This window comes from Stegostoma tigrinum, chromosome 8, assembly GCF_030684315.1.
Source record: "Stegostoma tigrinum isolate sSteTig4 chromosome 8, sSteTig4.hap1, whole genome shotgun sequence".
Lineage (NCBI taxonomy): Eukaryota > Metazoa > Chordata > Chondrichthyes > Orectolobiformes > Stegostomatidae > Stegostoma > Stegostoma tigrinum.
The window spans coordinates 18,265,652-18,285,548 of record NC_081361.1 but is presented as its reverse complement, the minus strand read 5'-3'; the positions used below and the strand labels follow the sequence as shown (position 1 = coordinate 18,285,548).

At 41.4% G+C, this 19,897-nt stretch overlaps 1 protein-coding gene across 1 annotated transcript; it reads left to right on the top strand.

Moving 5' to 3' along the window:
- Window positions 1-16,903: 16,903 nt before the first annotated feature.
- Window positions 16,904-18,968, top strand: LOC125456645 (putative C->U-editing enzyme APOBEC-4; the record flags this gene model as incomplete). Its single annotated transcript, XM_048539959.2, has 2 exons — window positions 16,904-16,995; window positions 17,908-18,968. A coding segment is annotated over exon 2 (999 nt), but the record flags the coding sequence as incomplete, so codon positions are not given.
- Window positions 18,969-19,897: the final 929 nt, after the last annotated feature.

Sequence of the window (19,897 nt, the reverse complement as noted above, 5' to 3'; positions counted from 1 at the left end):
ATTCATCTAAGATAATGGGAACTGCAGATGCTGGAGATTCCAAGATAATAAAATGTGAGGCTGGATGAACACAGCAGGCCAAGCAGCATCTCAGGAGCACAAAAGCTTTTGTGCTCCTGAGATGCTGCTTGGCCTGCTGTGTTCATCCAGCCTCACATTTTATTACCCTGATTAATTCATCTATTTTAGTTTACAATCCCATCAGCTGTGCACATTAATCAATACCTGATCAATTTCTAAAAGAACTACTCTGTTCTCATAACTGCTGCATTTTTCTATTAAACTCCAATTACATAGTCATAAGGGTAAAAGTAGCAGCAAATCTGACTGATTGACAATGAGCTATTTCTAAACAGCTGGTCCAGGATCCCAGCAAAACATCCAAAATGGTAATTGGATATCAGGTATACAAGTTACTTTGGACAACGTTCCATGAAAGATCAACTGATCATCAAAATCATCAGCTTCAGCTCAACGTAATCTGAAATGAATCTAAAAGCAACAAAAAGACATTCCCTTATTCAAGAGTGAATATCCTCAGTCCCTGTAGACACCTTGATGATTCAGGAACATTTCACGCACTTGTCTACAGTCACCAGCCTCTGCACTGGTGCTCAATGGACAAACTCAAAATTTACTTCATGTTAAACAGTGAAAGATCTAAACATGACCATAATAGTATTGAGAAAAACTAATCAACAAGTTTAGTATGAGCATATTTACAACATTTGGTAAAGGTGGGAAATCTTGAAATTTTATTGCTTGCTTTGATGCTACATCTTGTGCTATGTCCGAAAGAAAGAAAAATGAGGAAGGAAAATCGCTTTGCTTCATTTCCTTTTAATCCTTGATACACAATTAACCTGCACAAGATTTTGGATAAATGTTTTCCTGATAAGAACATGAGAATGAGGAACAGTAGGCAATTCAGCCCCTCAAGCCTGCTTCATCCTGTCATATAATCGCGGTAGACCTCGTCTCCGCCTCAACTCTAATGTAAATAAATGGACAATTTCATCCAATTTCTGAGAGATTAACAAAACTTGCCATAACCCCAATATGCACCATTAAAACACGGCAAATTAGTTGTGTAGAAAAAGAGTAAAGGCAGACGGGAGACAAACCATACTCACTCCTGAACCTCTTGCAGCTTTGTTGGTTGCTTGTTTGCTGCGGTGTCGGTTAAAGATTACTTGATAGGCAACTCCTTCTTCCAGCTCCCACCCCCAGCTTGGCCACTGCTTGTGCTGTCAAAGAATAGAAACAAAACACTCAGTAAATCCCTCTGAACAGATTCTTCCTCCAATTTAGCAACTAGAATACAAAGATGAAAAGTTAAAAATAATTATTGACTCTGCAGAAGAGTGAGGAAACTTTGCCTTCTACATGTAATGCTTTCACAACAGCATGAAAATATTCTGCAGCAACGCTCACAGGACTTCTTGCACACTTTAAGGAGAGTTTGCAGCATTAATTACATTGATAAAAATTCAAATTATCACCATTTCCAAATTTGAAATGAAACCTATTTATGCTCATATTGTGTTGATACTCAGTGCAGAAACTGTACACTGTTAAACAAAAAAAGGTTCTTAAAAGCAATACTGCCTTGCATTCCAGTTTTTAAACTAACAGATGCAAAGAGTTAATGTTAGCCAGTGCACTGTATGGACGGCATTCATGAATCAAAAAATAGTATGTTAACATGAGAAAGGTGTTTGCTCCTTTCCTCACTCCTGAAATCAGTAATTCCCTGACAACATACAGGGAATGGCCAAGGGCTCAATTTCCATTTTGATTTTGGTGCCAAATGGATGCTACATAAACTGGGACATTCATTTTAAGTGAACATATTGCAAGGGTCTTGCTTTAGTTCCATTCCTCACACCCACCCGCCACCCTACTTTGACCATAATCAAATTAAGGTTTCTCCATCTCCGCAATTGCCTCTAGCATGGCAAATGCTAGAGACATCTGTGCTCCTATACCAGAAGACTTGGGCATCCCTGATTGTCATTGTAGCATCAATGATTGCCGTGCCGACAGCTTCTGAGGATGACAACTTAGAAATAAAATTTCTCTCCTGATCTTTTCCACTTCACTTTGCTCCTTCAAAACTGTCCTTCAAAATCTTTCTGATCAAGTTTCGATCATCTGCTCTAACATTTCCTACACAATTCAATGTCATATCTGGCTTTAAAATTCTCGATAATAATAGATGTCTCAGTGCAACAAAGGCACTGCAGATTAACATCAGTTTTTAATTACAGTCAACCTGCCAAGCTATGAAGTAGGAAGGTCAGGTTCACAGAAAGAATTTGAATTTCCTTGGTCATTTTATAAAATAACTATCACTTATATCGCACTTCAGCACATGACATTCTTGTGAAGCACTTTGTGATGGTGATTTTAAAAAAATTAAGGCGGCTGCAAAATTAATTTGGACAAGGATGTGCAACTGAGTATGTTTCTGATCTATTAGATTCAACTACAACTACAGGCAGTGGGTCTGGCAAATTGGCAAGTGACTTGAAGAACATCCTTTTTTAGTGAATCAGAAAAACTCAATTTTAACCAATTAAAATGGATAACTTTTCAGCATTCAGCAAAACTGCATTTCTAACAGGCAGACATGCTGAGAAAATGGAAATACTTCTAAACATCGAAAACTATCATCCCTTTCATAGCTGCAAATAAAACAATACATTCGCCATTATAACTGGCTTTGAGTCAACAACACACCCAGAGCCAATGGTCAGTCACAGGAACATACACTTTTTTCCAGAGTAGCGGGCAGGAAACTGGGGAAAAAAAACAAGGTTTTGTACAATGGTATAATGTTCCAGAAAGGGTGAAGAGGGAATTTCTCTTCAAGACTATTTAACCAATTGGCAGTTGAAAAAGGTGACAGCAAAGCAAGCTGAAGACTGGAAAACAAGTCACTGGTGAGCAATCTACACTCAGATTCTCTGGCTTGTACTGTATGAAGATGCATTACACCAATGTATTGAGTGCTTCTGCTTCAGCAAGGGCAGTAATGCACCCAAACCTCAAATAATGTTTGAGAAAATAAACAGAAAACTCCCACAGCTTTTGATGTATACTATAAAGCTTAAACAAACCAAAATCCAATTTTCTAGGATAACACTGTGTGAAGCTGGAGGAACACAGCAGGCCAAGCAGCATCAGAGGAGCAGGAAAGCTGACATTTCGGGTCGGGACCCTTCTTCAGAAATGGGGGAGAGGAAGGGGATTCTGAAGTAAATAGGGAGACAGGGGGAGGTGGATAGAAGATGGATAAAGCAGACGATAGGGTGAGAGGAGACAGACAGGTCAAAGAGGCGGGTTTGGAGCCAATGAACGTGAATGTTGGTGGGGATTGGGGGGGACAGGATAGTTCAGGGAGGACAGACAGTTCAGGGGGGCGGGATGAAGTTCGTGGGTTGGGGATGGGGGTGGGGCTTGAGGTGGGAGGGATGGCTAGGGAGGTGGGGACTAGCTGGGCTGGTTTTGGTATGTGGTCGGGGTGGGGGGAGATTTTGAAGCTTGTGAAGTCCACATTGATACCCTTGGGCTGCAGGGTTCCCAAGCGGAATATGAGTGGCTGTTCCTGCATCTCTCCAATGGAGTCATTGTGGCAATGCAGGAGGCCCAGGATGGACATGTCGTCCGAGGAGTGAGGGGGAGGGGGTTGGAATTCAAATGGTTTGCTACTGGGAGGTGTAGCTGTCTGTTGCGAACAGAGTGTCAGTGTTTCGCAAAACGGTCCCCGAGCCTCTGTTTGATTTCCCCAATGTAGAGGAGGTCACGACGGGAACAGCAGATACTGTATATATCATTGACAGATGTGCAGGTGAACATCTGTTTGATGTGAAAAGTCTTCCTATGGTCTGGGATCAGGGTGAGGGGGGAGGTATAGGGGCAGGTGTAGCACTTGCTTTGGCTGCAGGGGAAGGTGCCGGGTGTGGTGGGGATGGATGCGAGTGTGAAGTGGACAAGGGAGTCACAGAGAGAGTGGTCTCTCCGGAAAGCAAACAAGGGTGGGGAGGGAAAAATGTCTTTGGTGGTCGGGTCAGATTGCAGATGGAGGATGTGTCGGAGGATGATGCGTTGGATCCGGAGGTTGGTCCGGTGGTATGTGAAGACGAGGGAGATTCTGTTTTGGTTATTATTGTGAATAGCAGGTGTGAGAGATGAGTTACAGGAAATGCGGGAGACACGGTCGAGGGCATTTTTGATCACTGTGGAGGGGATGTTGCGGTTTTTGAAAAAAGAGGACTTCTGGGATTTTTGGGAGTTGAATGCGTCATCTCGGGAGCGCATGCGGCGGAGGAGAAGGAACTGGGAATGGGGATGGCATTTTTACAGGAAGGTGGGTGAGAGGAGGAATATTCTTGGTAGTTGTGGGAGTCAGTAGGTTTAAAATGGATATCGGTTTCCAGGTGGATGCCAGAGATGGAGACAGAGAGATCCAGGAAGGAGAGAGAGGTATCAGAGATGGTCCAGGTAAACTTAAGGTTGGGGTAGAAGGTGTTAGTGAAGTGGGTGAACTGTTCGAGGTCCTCGTGGGAACACGAGGCGGCGCCAAAACAATCATCAATGTAACAGAGGAAGAGATGGGGTGAGGGCCAATGTAGCTTTGGAAGAGGGATTGTTCCCTACAAAGACCCAGGCATAGCCTAGGCCCATGCGGGTACCCATGGCCACCCCCTTTGTCTGTAGGAAGTGGGAGGAATTGAAGGAGAAGTTGTTGAGGGTGAGGATGAGTTCAGATGCGAATGAGGGTGTCAGTGGAGGGGGACTGGTCGGGTCTGCGGGACAGGAAGAAGCAGAGAGCTTTTAGGCCATCGGAATGGGGAATGCAGGTGTATCGGGACTGGATGTCCAGAGTGAAAATGAAGTGTTGGGGACCGGGGAATTGGAAGTTCTGGAGGAGTAGGAGAGCGTGGGTGGTGTCACGGACGTAGATAGGGAGTTGGGAAGGAGATAGAAGTGGGTGGTGCAGAGTTGGGCAACAATGAGGTTAGAGGCTGTGGGTGGGAGGTCACCTGAGGTGATGAGGTTGTGGATGGTTTTGGAGATAATGGTTTGGTGCTTGGGGGTGGACTCATGATCCAGCGGACAGTAGGAGGTGGTGTCGGCCAGTTAGCGTTTGGCCTCGGCGATGTAGCGGTCCGTGCGCCATACTACAACTGCACCTCCCTTGTCTGCTGGTTTAATGATGAGGTCAGGATTAGAGTGGAGGGAGCAGAGGGCTGCACGGTCTGCGGGGGAGAGGTTGGAGTGGGTGAGGGGGTGGAAAGGTTGAGGTGATCGATGTCTCGACAACAATTAGAGATGAAGAGGTCGAAGAAGGGTAGGAGGCCTTGGGATGGTGTCCAGGAGGAGGGGTTGCATTGGAGGAAGGAGAAGGGGTCAGTAGAGGGACGGTTAGTCTTATGATTAAAGAAACAAGCGCGGAGACGGAAAAACTGCTCAATGTCCAAACGTGTTATATTCATCAATGTGTGGGTGGAGGGAGACAAATGTGAGACCCTTACTGAGGACTGACCGTTGGTCCTCAGTAAGGGGGAGGTCTGGGGGGGGATGATGTTTTCCAGTACTTTTTTAGTTTCATTTCCACTGTTGGATGCACCACATATAAACAGTCACTCCTTCAGGAACCAAATTGTTTATTTAAAGCTACAAGTTAAACAACATTGACCATCATTGTTCTTAAAATCACTATTCTTTGAAATTGCCAGCATAATCAAAAATCCCTGGGTGCCAATTCTATTATGTCTAGAGAAACACAAGCACAAAAGAACTCTCAATTTCAGTTATTTACATACACTTCACTGTCTCCTTGCAAATATTCCAGTAAACTTAGACAAAGAGAGACCAATATTTATTTTGATGATAATGGGAACTGCAGATGCTGGAGAATCCAAGGTAACAAAGTGTGAAGCTGGATGAACACAGCAGGCCAAGCAGCATCTCAGGAACACAAAAGCTGATGTTTCGGGCCAAGACTCTTCATCAGAGAGTTATTTTGTTTTTTTTGTAAAAGCAGGGTTTTCTTGATAGATTATGAGTAGTGTTGAGTTAGTCACACAGATTTGGACAATTCCAGTTTTGTTGCCAGCATTGTGCTGTATCAACTGGTGGTTCAGGGCATGAACATTACAACTTGCTTCAGGAAAGCTACTGCAGTTATTTTACCAAAACTGTTGTGACTTTGCCATATTTTACCTGATGTGGGTTTGCTTTATGTACCTTCAGGGCAAAATAAACTGGATGTGGGAATCATGACATTGAGGAACCTGATGATATCAAGATGCAAGATGAAATTGCAATAATATCCTGTTAGTCTTCAAATTAGATCATTATTCCGCGAAGACATTCCTCTCCTGTTGGGGCTATTTAAGATGAAGCAGGGCTTGAAATATGTCCATCATTGTGCAGTCAGAAGAGCTACAGAGCATTTCCATAAAGAGCCACGTCACACTGGACAGAGCTAGCGCCTGAATATATCAGGTTGCACAAGATATTCTCCTCTCTTACAGTTCCTTGTATGTATTTATATTTAATAAAGCCTGTGAAATGTTCACTTAAAAAAGAGTTCATCTGATGGGCAACTTACTTTTCACACATGACCACACCCAAATTACCAATAGAGATTTTCTGAGTCTTAGGGGAAGGCACAAGGTTCAACATCTTCAATCAAGTTCAGTACACCCTCCCTCGCCCAGCATCTCTGATCCACATGTACACTGAGTAAGGTGGATGGTGGTAAGAGATTCACAGCAACCAAATCAAAGCCACTTGCTGTCTTCATTAACTTGAGGGCAGACAGTCTCACTTTGCTTGGCCTCAACTAAATACTGCCAAGTGTCAGCATAATGTGCTGCAAGAATTCAGTTTCAGAATTATTCCTCCATTCCAGTCTTAATTATTAGGGGCTTCATTAACAGAACCATCGAATAAATCTAAATGTATAGCCCACGATTTTAAACTGAAGCGTCAGTCCTGCCATCTCCTTCTTAATCAGGCAGTTATTTTGCTGCATCGCCTGACATCACCTTAATGGACTATTTCATTTAAATTGCAGCTTTTTAAGAATCTTAATCTCCACTAGAAACTGATCCTGCCTGGTTTGATGAAATTCTCTGGGTATCAGGCAAAACAGCACTGCAAGGAAGACACACAAAACAACTCCCAAAGTGTCATTGATTGACTGGTGCAGTACATCACCAACATTCACAATTAAGAACTGAAATGATGTGGTGTCCCAGTCCTATGCACCGCTGGTTCGGATGATGCCTTCCAAACACGAGTTAGAGATAACCTAATGCAGATTACCATATCTCCACACCTTCCCCTTCATTTACATATTTAGGTATTTCAACAAAAAAGTGAGTTTTGCATCTGTCAGTTTTATGAAAATAATGGGAATAATAGGCTAACCAGCTTATATTGACATGAGGAATATCACAGTTCTGTCCAAAAAGTTCTTCCTAAATAAGCAAACAGCTTGCTCTTTGTAGCAAGTGGCATGAGCTCAGCAGCTGGAACATCAAGGAAGTCCTCACTTCGAGACCCTCAACTGTGTCACGTTAGCAAATCTCAACTAGAGGTTTTAAAATTGATTTTAGTCTACACTTCAGAATTCTGGCATGAACTTAATAAAAACCTTTATTCCATCACAGAACTGAAATCCACTGAGAGCTCAAACATGATCCGATACTGGAGAGCCTTGTAAAGTTTATTCAAATGAAAAGACCATGTGGCAGTCACAATTTTCTCTCTTCAGGAAAGTCGGACTAATGATAGTACCAACACATCACTCAGATTTTAACAATATTTTGCAATAAACAGAAGTAAAAACATTTATAAACCCAAGACATTGCAGCTAACCTATTTCGACTCTTGAAACATGAAATCTCGACAAGCAGGCAACTAGAACTGCACGAAAAAGATGCACTTTATCCGAGCAAAGCAGCCTGCAAGTCAACACAAGGTGATCAAAAAGAATGTTGTCATCACATTTCCTAAAAAAATCCCAACATTCAATGGATTAATAATTTTAGCTGAGTAGAAGATGCAGTGAATATTTTTTTCCCAACAGCCAATATTGGAGTTTTTTAAAGGTGCAAAGGTGCAAGAACTGCATCCCCTCCCGTTCCGCCCATCTTCCGTACCGACATTACAATTCGTCAAATTCACCTGTAAGTGGATTGTCTAATATCAAAGGAACTATTGTGAAATGCAAAATACTTCCGTGTGTCTGTTCTTCAAAATAGTAACCCATGTGTTTAGCTTTTTTTAAAAGAGTAAATGAATTAAATGCAACCAAGATTAGTTTTTGAGAAAGTTGTTTCAAAGAACTGAGTGAAATTCCTGAAAACCAATGTGAACATCTGACTTTCATATTTTCTCACTGTGGAAGGCTAACCTATTAATTCACCCAAGCAAGATTGGACCCAAGACCTGGGATACTGCTGGGGTATGAAGGAAAATCCTTCAGTGCAGAATGGCTTGGAAATCCAGAAGTTGCTATTTGCAATTCAACATTCTTGCTGAGGAACAGCCATTCATTCCCATCTCAGAGTACAATCAGCAGGTCATCAGTGCACTAATCACCACAAAAAAATCTAGAATGCATGTTCACTAAGGCACATTTGGGTTTCAGCTGGCATGTTAAATTATTAAATAAAAACCAAAAGAACTGTGGATGCCGTGAATCAGGAACGAAAACAAAGTTACTGGAAAAGCTCAGCAGGTCTGGTAGCATCTGTGAAGGAGAAAACAGAGTGAGTGTTTCGGGTCCAGTGACCATTCATCAGAATTGGACCCAAAACATCAACGTTGTTTTCTTCCTCACAGATGTTGCCAGACCTGATGAGCTTTTCCAGCAACTTTGTTTTTGTTCCATATTAAATTATTACTGGCTCTGAAAAAGTTAGTTCTACATTCGGAAAGTTCAATTGTTTTTTAAAAAACATAAGGTATGTTTTTCAAGTCTGTCTATGCTAACTTTGTAGTTCATCAATTTCATTAATTGCTTTCTGAAAATTTAATTCAATAAAACAAATTGCAGAATTTATAACTTCCTGGTTTGCTTTCTTTGAGAATAGTTCAATCTGATTGGTTGCTTGCCTTGTTTGCTGGCATCGCCCTTCTGACATGGAGATCCCCTCAACTATGTACCAGATTTAAACTGCCATCAGGAAAGGGGAGGGTCACAACATAAAAAATTTCCCAACCTGTGTGAACGACTTTATTCACAGCCAACAGGGTTAGTTTACCCTGACCATAAAATCGAGCCTATTATGTTCAAAAGGCCAATGTGACTGACGACAAAAGTATGTACAGATCTCTTCGAGCCTTCGATTGCTGTCATTCTTCTTCACAGAAACAGTGAACTACAGCAACATTCTAAGTATACCTGCAGAATGAACTGTACATCCTTCAGGACTCATGCGAGAATGGCAGCCCTTTACTTAACTTCTTGTTCACTGTTCTTTTAAACAATATGCTGGTTTGTTTCAAACAAAGCCAGTTCTTTACAAAACTTCTTGTATTCGTATTACTGCAACCAACACAACGGTCCATTCCAGCAGACCAGTGCCTGAACACAGGACCATGTGTTGCAATGTTTCCTGCTATTTTAGCTACCAAGTATGGATGCGTGATTTGAAGTCAAACTACTCGCTGTGATGGTTTGCACTCTCAAATGAGGAGGTAAGATTGAGAAACTGGCGCCTTGCTAACCTCAGCTGGTTTGAGAATTGAACCGATGCTGTTGGTGTCCCTGTGCATCCCAAACCAGCCTGCCTCCTTCTCTGTCACGTACCCAGAGTTGTTTTTTTTTCCGGAGTCTGGGCTCGATAGCTCGGCAGGGCCGCATTGGGCTTATCCAGCAGCTCCAGCACCAGGCTCCACTGAACGGTGCGCACCATCAAGCGCCTGCGGTCGAACATCGTGGCTCCATCCAGGGACTTGCAGCATTTGTACAGGTGACAGGGAAATCACTAGGAAACGGCGGGGAGAAAGAGACTGCTGAAAGAGGAAAGGAGACAAAATCTGAAGGAACGGGGAGGGGGCGGTACAGGAGAGAAAGCATCGATCAGATTGACTTTATCATGACCGAGCGCATTCATTATCAAAAATTCTCTCTCTTTGCCTGGCAACCCCGATTGCCAAACTGCTCCGCTGTCTGTTCAGCCGCTGGCTTATCCTTCCCACTCGCCGCCAGCACCTTCCTCCCTTTCCTATTCCGCACCCAGAGGCGCCGGCTCCTGGCACCGCATCTTCCTGTCACACACACACACATACGTACACACACGGAATGGGTCGACAAGGTAGAAGTAACTCCTGTGGACAATTATAATTTGAGTAACAATTTGAAATGGTCACTCATTTGAATTGAACACAAATGACACATGATTGACACAGACAACAAGAGTTTTGCAAGTCCTGTAAATTAACCCCTTTTTCCCAGTTTATAAAACACCAAGAGAGTGATTCTTCGCCTACGAAGAGATGCAGTCATTACTTGGCTCGTGTCACATTTGCAATCCCAAGTGAAACAAAACAAAAAGCAAAAATGAGACAACAAGGTGTAGAGCACGATGAACACAGCAGGCCAAGCAGCATCTCAGATTCTCCAGTATGTGCAGTTCCTGGTATCTCTGAAAAGCAAGAACAATTGACTGACTCCTCAACACCATTCGACAGGACTTCCCCAAATGCAGAAGCCTGGTGCTGACATGGAAAACTTCGTAAAATGTCAAGCTGACTTGTTCAAGAATGCAGATTCTGGGATGCAGCCAAGCCTGTGAAAGACTGCACGTGGGTTTGATCCCATGCCCCCGCCAGCCTGGAAAACACCGAGCTTACCAGCTGGCTTCAGGAGGCACGGTACACCTCGGCGTGAAGGATAACAGAAAGCTGAGCATTTGCCACAGAATATTGCACAGAGGGAAGGAAAAGCATGCCCCCTTCCTAATCACCCACACCTTCAGGATTTACACACGGTGTAACATATGGGCAGCGGGAAGCGTATTTACAATGACCCTGCGAGTCTGGCAGCGAAGTCAGACGACCTGGCTACAGCACAAAATCAGCAGTAAACGTAATCCTCCAGGGAATTTCACTGAGTCTTGACGTCAAATCAAACCAATGACTGCTCCAAGACATGCACCAATTCTTACTAACACTTCATATTCCATGTGAACAGAGCCCCGAACTGTAATGCAAAGCGCATTCGTTTGCATTATACAAGCAACCCCAGGTTTAAATAATAGAATTTTCATTTACGTGTATGTGTACAAATATCGCCAAAAATCAGTAATTCTGGTAACACAAAGTCTCATTAAATGTTTTCCATTTTAAAATGTATTGTCCATTTTAAGTGAGATATTGCATGGGCTTTAGAAAATGTATATTCCTTCACCCTGCCCCCCGCACACTTTTCCATTTTGCACACTCCTCTCAAATTAAACCAAAATACATTCACCATCAAAGGCAAATAAGCCATTCTTTCGGACCATATTTCGCACTTGACTCAAAGCAAACCATAGTGAGAAGCAAATACAATGGAGTTTGTACAAAACATTCTGTAGTTACAGTTGACATTCACCAGATATACCACAGACAGCGGAGCAGTTTGGCAATCGGGGTGTTCCACTCAAGATGTTGAGAATGCATCCTATGGATGTGAGTTTGCTCGCTGAGCTGGAAGTTTAGTTTTCAGATGTTTCATCACCATTCTAGGTAACACCATCAGCCATCGTCGGAGGCTCACTGATGATGTTACCTAGAATGGTGATGAAACGTCTGAAAACTAACCTTCCAGCTCAGCGAGCAAACTTACATTCAGAGCCTCAACCTGAGCTACAAATCTTCTCAAAACTCACTCTCTCCTATTTAAGGCGAACTGTGTTTAGACCACGAAATTGATATAGCAATGAAGTTCCACCAAGATGTATATCGCTTTCCGATCTTAGCTAGGAGATGTTCAGAAACAATTGACAGAAGTGAGCTGCTGAGCAGCTTTAATCTGCATCATGCTCCCAACCAGACTCCACGATTCCAACTCTGAAGGAGAGCAAAAGCACCTGCAATGCCAAGAAACGGCTTCTCATTTGGAACAGTCTCCACAGATTGTCACAAGTGCTTCTTGTTGTTCTTGCTTTGTCTGTGACATCCAAATACTCTTTTGGATTCAGCCAAAACCTCCACATTCAGCAGATTAAAAAAATGTCTTAAGTTCTTGGATTGTGAAACTTGCATTCTCAACATCTTGAGTGGAAAAAAAAGCCATCTCAAAATACGAAAACATTCTGAACGGTTGGTGTCATTTAGCGAGTTTTAAGAAGATTTGTTGGTGTCATTTTCAAAATGTGATAACTAAGTTTAAGGATTTTCAATACTTGGAGAGAAAGTGCAGCTGATATAATGGATACTTGGAAATATCTTTGGTTCCATGTTGGATAACTCTATCTGCAGATTTTGGCTGAATTCCATTGAAGCTCAATGTAAATTAATAATTATCCAACAAACCCTGAGTCAGCCAAAAACTCTTTTTCTAGTGCACTTACACTGTTACAACTAGATCCTTGGTACGGTTCCCCAATTTATTAAAGAGGGAATACCCCACATTGCTAAATTTCTAGGTAAAGAGGGATAAACCTAGCTCCTCTTTCACATTCATCTGCTCAGAGATTGGTTGCAACAAACTAATCAATGGGCATTCCAGCAAGTAGTTCATCTCCTCCTGAACTTGGGCTGTTAAAGGTGTCGCCCTCTGAGAGGGACCTTTCTGACATCCACATCACATAGTGCTAGAGTGGTGCAATCTGACCTGTTTCTGCATAAATCCTTTAATTTGCTGAATGTTAAGTTCGCTCACCTTCCTTTACCTAGGTGAACAAATAAGGAGTCCAAGTTTCAATGTTGACATCACCCATGAATGAACTTCAGAGGTCCACACACCAGAAAAAGGAACTTAGTGGGAATATTGTCAACACCCAGCTTACTAATCACTTCCTGAAATATGCTGGACTTGAAATTTGTGTCGTAGTCTGACTGGATCTATGTTGGCAGATCATTCAGAATGAAGAATTGCATCAATTCCTTCACCACTGTTTTGATTCATAGACTCATAGACATTTACAGCACAGAAGGATGCCAGTTATCTCACACTCATCATCAAAGATCTGTTTGCACTAATCCTATTTTCTAGTTTTAGCCTGGTAAATTAAGGCAACGCAAGTGAAGAGACAGATGCTGCTCAACTGGTATGAAACTTTCTATGTCAATCATCTTCTCAGGCAGTGAGTTCCAAACTTGTATTACTCTCTTGAGTGAAAGCATTTCTCTTCAACCCTCCACTTGGCTTTCTCCCTCTCACATTAAACCCATATCCCTCATAATTGATCCATCTATGAATACACAAGGTTCCTTCCTACTCACCCTATGTCTCTCAAAACCTTATACACCTCTAACGTGATGCCTCCCTAAATTCACTGCTTCCAGAAAACAAATCCAGCCTCTCCAAGGTTTCATTGCTCAGATCCCGCAGACCAAGCTGTATCCTTGTAAATCTCTTGCACACCCTCCCTCATGCAAACACATCCTTTGTGTAATGAGTTGACCTGAACTGCACTAAGTACACCAGTTAGTGCCAAACCAGCATCTTATACAGTTCCAGCATAACTACCTTCCTCTTGTATTCTACGCCTCTGCTAATCAAGACAAGTATTCCATATGCCTACCTGATCCAACTGCCCTATGATCTTCAGGGATTGATAATATCATCACCTGCAGTGACGCACACAGTGTCCCTTATTTTTGGAAGACTGTTTGACGTGAAGATGCAGCAGGATGGGTTAACTGATTACATTCATATCAGTCAAATTGACTCTAAACAGTCATGGCAGAGCCAAGAGGAGACAGCAGAGACCCTCTACAAAAACAAAGCAACGTTTGGAAAGGTACATGGCTTCCAACATTGCCACTTAGTGACAGAAGGAAATGGTTAAGGACAGGAGCGGAAGGGATAGGAACAACTGCAACACATTGAACCCAACTTCACTCAAGAAATGATTAGATTAGATTCCCCACAGTGTGGGAACAGGCCCTTCAGCCCAACAAGTCCACACCGCCCCCTGGAGCATCCCACCCAGACCCATCCCCCTATAACCCATACAACCCTGAACACTAAGGGCAATTTAGCATGGCCAATCCACCTAGCCTACACATCTTTGGACTGTGGGAGGAATCCGTAGCACCTGGAGGAAACCCATGCAGACACACGGAGAATGTGCAAGCTCCACACAGACAGTTGCCTGAGGCTGGAATTGAACCCAGTCCCTGGCGCGGTGAGGCTACAGTGCTAACCACTGAGCCACCACATTGCAGTGGGAATAACCCAATAGTAGATTTGGTAAGGCAACACTAACACTTAACATTGCTTCCAAGAAGCATCAAATCTATCATGCACAATCAACCTGGATTGTCAAATAACAAATATTATCCCCCTCTTCTTCTGACAGGGCAGCAGTTTCACCAGTCAATGTGAAAGAAGAGAGAGAAGGCTAAATGATTGTATTTGTACTAACTAAAAGTCACACAGTGAAATGTGACATCCACAAATGTTTACATGCATTAATTTTCTAAATGGCAGTTAGCTTGTCACAAATCTTGTCTCAGGTTTGTTCTGGGCATGAACATTTTTCTTCTGCTGTATCATTTGAAACTGAACTCAATAACTCTCAAGAATTCCTACTATTGTGTCTTAGCTTTGATACCTATGAATGGTTTAATCCCACAGGTAACATATTGCTGACAGGATAAAATTACAGAAGTGCATTTTACTTCTGTTGTTCACAATTATATACTAGTCTAATTATCTCTGAGATTGCTCCAATAGGTTCTGTTGCTAACTGCCAGTTGGAGCACCTAGCTCTCTGTTATATCCATAATGGGCTGCTCCAGCTGAGGCACTTTTGTGCGCATCTTACCTAATATGTTCAGCACATGATCTAAGGTGAACTAGTTCCTTAGCAGCCAGTAAGACCCATTATCAAGTGAGCTGGTTTTTACTTTCAATTTTTGTGAGCACCTAGAACATGAAATGTGAATGACACACAATTTTTACAACAATTGGAAGGTTACTCTTATTGATGGGGGAAATCAGCAAGTCTCTTTTACAACAGTTGGCTAACTTCCCAGCATTTATTTGTGCAAAAAAGTCACTGTGTTCCACTTGTATCTCACTATTTTGCACAGATCAATGATGGGGTTTAAAATGAAGATTGAGTTTGGATAGATTATCAAAGCAGCAGGCTGATGTACTGGACACTACATTGCTGTGTTCCAAACAGAATCTCCGAATGACCAAAAGCTAGCACATGAATTGAGTCACTTTACAACTGTGCAGCACCCAATGGGCATTGAACTCCTGAAGGCAAAGAAGCTGAAACACCTTTACCACCCCCATCAAAACATTTTGCTTATTCACTTAGTGTTGGGAGAGAGGCATACAAATTTTATGACTGAAAAGTGACAAAGCTGCTTTTCATGTTCTACCACTAGCAACCTTTAAAACACATGCACAATACTGAATTCATTAATAAGTCATGCAAGCATCTGTCTGTTTCAAGTTTTGGCTTAGTGGATAACTTTCTTGCCAGACTTACAAATTTTCAGTCCTACTTCAGAGACTTTACCACATAGTCTCAGCTGACATTGCTGTGCCAACTTGTACTGCACTGTTGCAAGTACAATATTTCAAACAATACTTTAAACAGAGTCACTGTCTCTGAGTGAAAAGAGGAGGGTAATTCTCCAGGTGAATAATTATCCCACCCTCAAAGATTATCTACTCATTTCTGTTAATGGGACCACATACACTTCGCTATCAGATTTCCTACAACTCTACTTTCAAGTATCAATGTGGATTGTAAGTTGAAATAAATGCAATATTTATATATCATATATTATGCCAATATTACCCGATAATTTACAGAAGCTTAATAAGATTATTGGAAGTATCTTTGGCCAAAACCATGCATTCAGGTTCAGCATTGCACTAATTGCCAGTGATTGAACAATGCAATTCAAAAGCTCCAACCATAACAGCAGCCTGTGCATAAACAGGAATGAAAGTGATGTATCTGACATAACATTTTTGCATATGGCACATAGTTCTTGTAAGTACTTCACTTCTTGTTTCACTTTAGCAAATCCTCTGACTCAGTGTGAGTGCTGCCACCTTTTAAGGCAGAAGGCAATAGCTTAAGCAGAAAAACAATGGATGAATCAAAATCTTCACATTCAAAAATAGATGAAACCAGCTCAAACCTTCATCCTCACTATTTCTGAGTATCGTTCCATTTGCCTGTCAGTCTTTTGTAACTGAGTCAACCTGACAATATCTAAGAACAGAAATTATTCTTTGAACTTTGTTGAATACAATGTAGTGTTCAGCTTGTCATTCTGACTGACAAATTCAATGATTTTAGCAACTGCAACACTGTGATTTTATGATGATGATTAAATTGCATTCAGAAAATCTGCCAGAAGTTTGTGGAATACCTACACTCTACGTGAAGAACTGTAACCAAGCACAAAGTCACAAACCTATTGCCATGGAGTCTGTATCCATTCACTTTGCCTATAAACAAAACTGCCACACCCTTAATAACAAACAACTTATGAAGCAAATGGAAATAATTACACGCAGAAGAAAAATATGTTTGTATGATCTATTGTAGATTTGCATCAACAGAAGTCCAGCATTTGGAAGAAATTCCTTATTTTGGATTAATCAAAATGCAAGTGCTGGGAGAACAATGATGAACCTTAGCTGGGTCTCCTGGTTACAGGTAAACACTCACAATATATGCTACATGTCCTGGAGAATGTAGATTTACACTTGACAGCCTAAGCTTATTGTTCTCACGGTGTATCCAATAGTTTTATATTCAGATCACAATGGATTCACAGGTATGTACTTTTTACGCCTCTATGCTTTATAACAGTGCACGAATTTCAGCACATTGAGCAATATTTGACAAGCACAACTGTTACAAATTCTAGCAATATTGTAGTAGGTAATTACAATAGTTTGTTTAGTGAATTTTGCATTTCAGTGTTGGAACTTTGCATCAGAAATCCCAGTTGAGTTAAATATTTCCTTTTGTGACAGCATGTCAGAATCCACATAATTGTGGGCTCAAGTCTGCATTTAAAAATGGCATGGCCACTGATCATTCAATTCTCTTCTCAATAGTGATGAACATAAAAGTTTGCCAACTCCGTATGCATGAATTCCTGAAGAATTCACCACAGAAATGCCTACTTTAACTTTCAAACAGCTTCTCAATCTCTTCAGCGCCCTGAAAATATCTGAAAAGGTTATTACTGAGGAACGACACAAGCACCACCATCCCAATCTAATCATGTAAAAAGTGCAAAGGATACAATGGATACTCATGCCATTTTGTGTTGCTTTTACTCATAAATTTGCTGCAATTATAGGTTCGTTTCTGGTGCAATTTTGCTTTGTCCGCTGATACAGTTTTGAAGCGGGCCAGTCAGCCCAGCCAGTTGTACCATTTCTGTCTGGTGTGCCCCCTCCAATTCCAATCCCCTCATCTCTTTCTACCAGTGTGCCCTTGCATTCTTTTTCAATGTGCTGCTTTCATTTTGAAAGCATTCAAGCCATTTTCACTTCCTGTGGAAATATATTCCAGATTCTAACCACTACATCTGAGAAAATGGAAAAAACACATTCTGACAGAAGATCTGATCTGTTATGTCTGTTTATGTCCCAAATCTGGAAAATTCATAGTTTTGCCTCTTACAGATCTTCTCTGTTCTGTTTATAGTCAACACCCATTTTACCTTCTCTTTCAGGAATATATGATCCTTAATTGAATATGAGTTTGCAACAAAATTGAGGTAAAGGAACCATCATAATGATGACTTATGAAGAATATGTTGCTCCTCAAGGGACACTAGTGAAACCTTACTACTGGCTGTATTCCACTGAAAGATGTCCACATTGTCCCTATCACATCAAAACTGGGGAAGAGGCGCGAGTTTCCTACATTGAATTTTATGAAACGTTTGGATTTCCCTACGCTCAACCACAATCTGACAGGCATCTGGTCTTTTATGAACTGAAGTTATCATCTGGTACTTTAGTGCAGAAAGGACAAGTAACCAACTGTACTTTATATCAACTGCATCCAGAATCTATCTTCTTTGACATGGATGGCTATCTGGATGCACTCTTGTACTACTATGAAGATATTGCTTACATCACTATCTATTCCAACTACACCCCATGTAATGAAAAAAACCACTGCTGTATAACCAAAATATATGATTTCTTGTTAAGTTTTCCCAGCACACGGTTGGACATTTATTTCTCTGCACTCTACCATACGGATGATCACTTTTCTGAATCTGGGTGGAATAGAGAAGCTCTCCATAACTTGGCTTCACTTTGGCCGAGAGTGACCCTCAATCCCATCAGCGGTCGGATATGGCTGACAATTCTTCACAGGTTTGTGAATGGTGTGCCACGGCTAACTCTTTACAACTCAGTTTTGCCTGAAAGAGCTTTTGCAGACCTCAGCAATGCCCATCAGATAGCCGCCATTACTGGCGTTAACCCTTTTTACGTAGATGTAGTACCCCAAGCAAAGCAACATCGAATGCAACATATTAACCCAGCAGAGATGATTGCGAATCCTATTTCACAAATACCACCTCCAGTTATGAATCGAATGATGTTAAGAGCTCCAAACCAACTATTCCAACCATGCATGAATCTTACAAACAAGCTACCGTTGCCTTTTTATGTACAGCCACTTCAACAACAGAACACAAAACCAAAGAATGTTGTGAGACATCTCAACATGCCAAACATATCCAAATGGAAAATACCAACAAGTTCAGCACTACGCAACATTCAAGTAACTAAAACAGTTGAAATTTTGGAATCTCCAATGAGGAAAAGAACAAACAATTCAAAGCAACAGAGGAAGGCAGGAAAAAGAGAAAAACCTACAAGAAAGAATTAGCTGTCAAAAACAGCTCTTTCAATCGAGTTAAATCTCTGAATGAAAATGAAATTTCTTTTAAACAGGACTGAGGCCCGCCAATTGTTACAATAAATTCCACCGTCACTGCTTTCTCATAAGCTCTGTGCAGGAAATACAAATGTAATTAAATCTGTTCAACTATGTTTGTTAACCATGACAGTTTCAATTTTTCATCTCAATTTTCTTTCCTTTTCTCTCCCCACCCTTAAGTCCCCAAGCATCAGATTTCAAGTAATCTGGTTTTATGCACAAATTCAGTGAATTATGGAAGACACTTTATGAAGCGAAATATTGTTCTTCCACTTTAGAGTACAAACTCTGAAACAATAACAATATATTACCAGCCTTGTTGGGATGTTATGTTGAGGTTCTACAGAGATTGGATGAGGCCTCTTTTGGAATAATGTGTCTAGTAATGGTCACCCAGTTTAGAAGAAGGATATTATCAAGCTGGAGAGAGAACAGAAGAGGTTTACCAGGATGTTGCCAGGTATGGAAGGTTTGAGTTATAAAGAAAGGTTAGATCAGCTTGGATTTTTTTTTTCACTAGAGTGGAGGAAGTTGAGAGGTGACCTGATAGAAGTTTATAAAATAATGAGAGGTATAGATAGAGTAGAGTATGTAGGCCATTCATTTTTCCCAAAGATGGGGAATTTCAAGACTTGGGGACACATTTTTAAGGTGAGAGAAGAGAGATTGTAAAACAGATATAAGAGGCAATTTTTTTACATAGAAGGTGGTTCACATGTGGAATGAACTTCCTGAGGAAATGGTGGATGTGTGTACAGTTACAA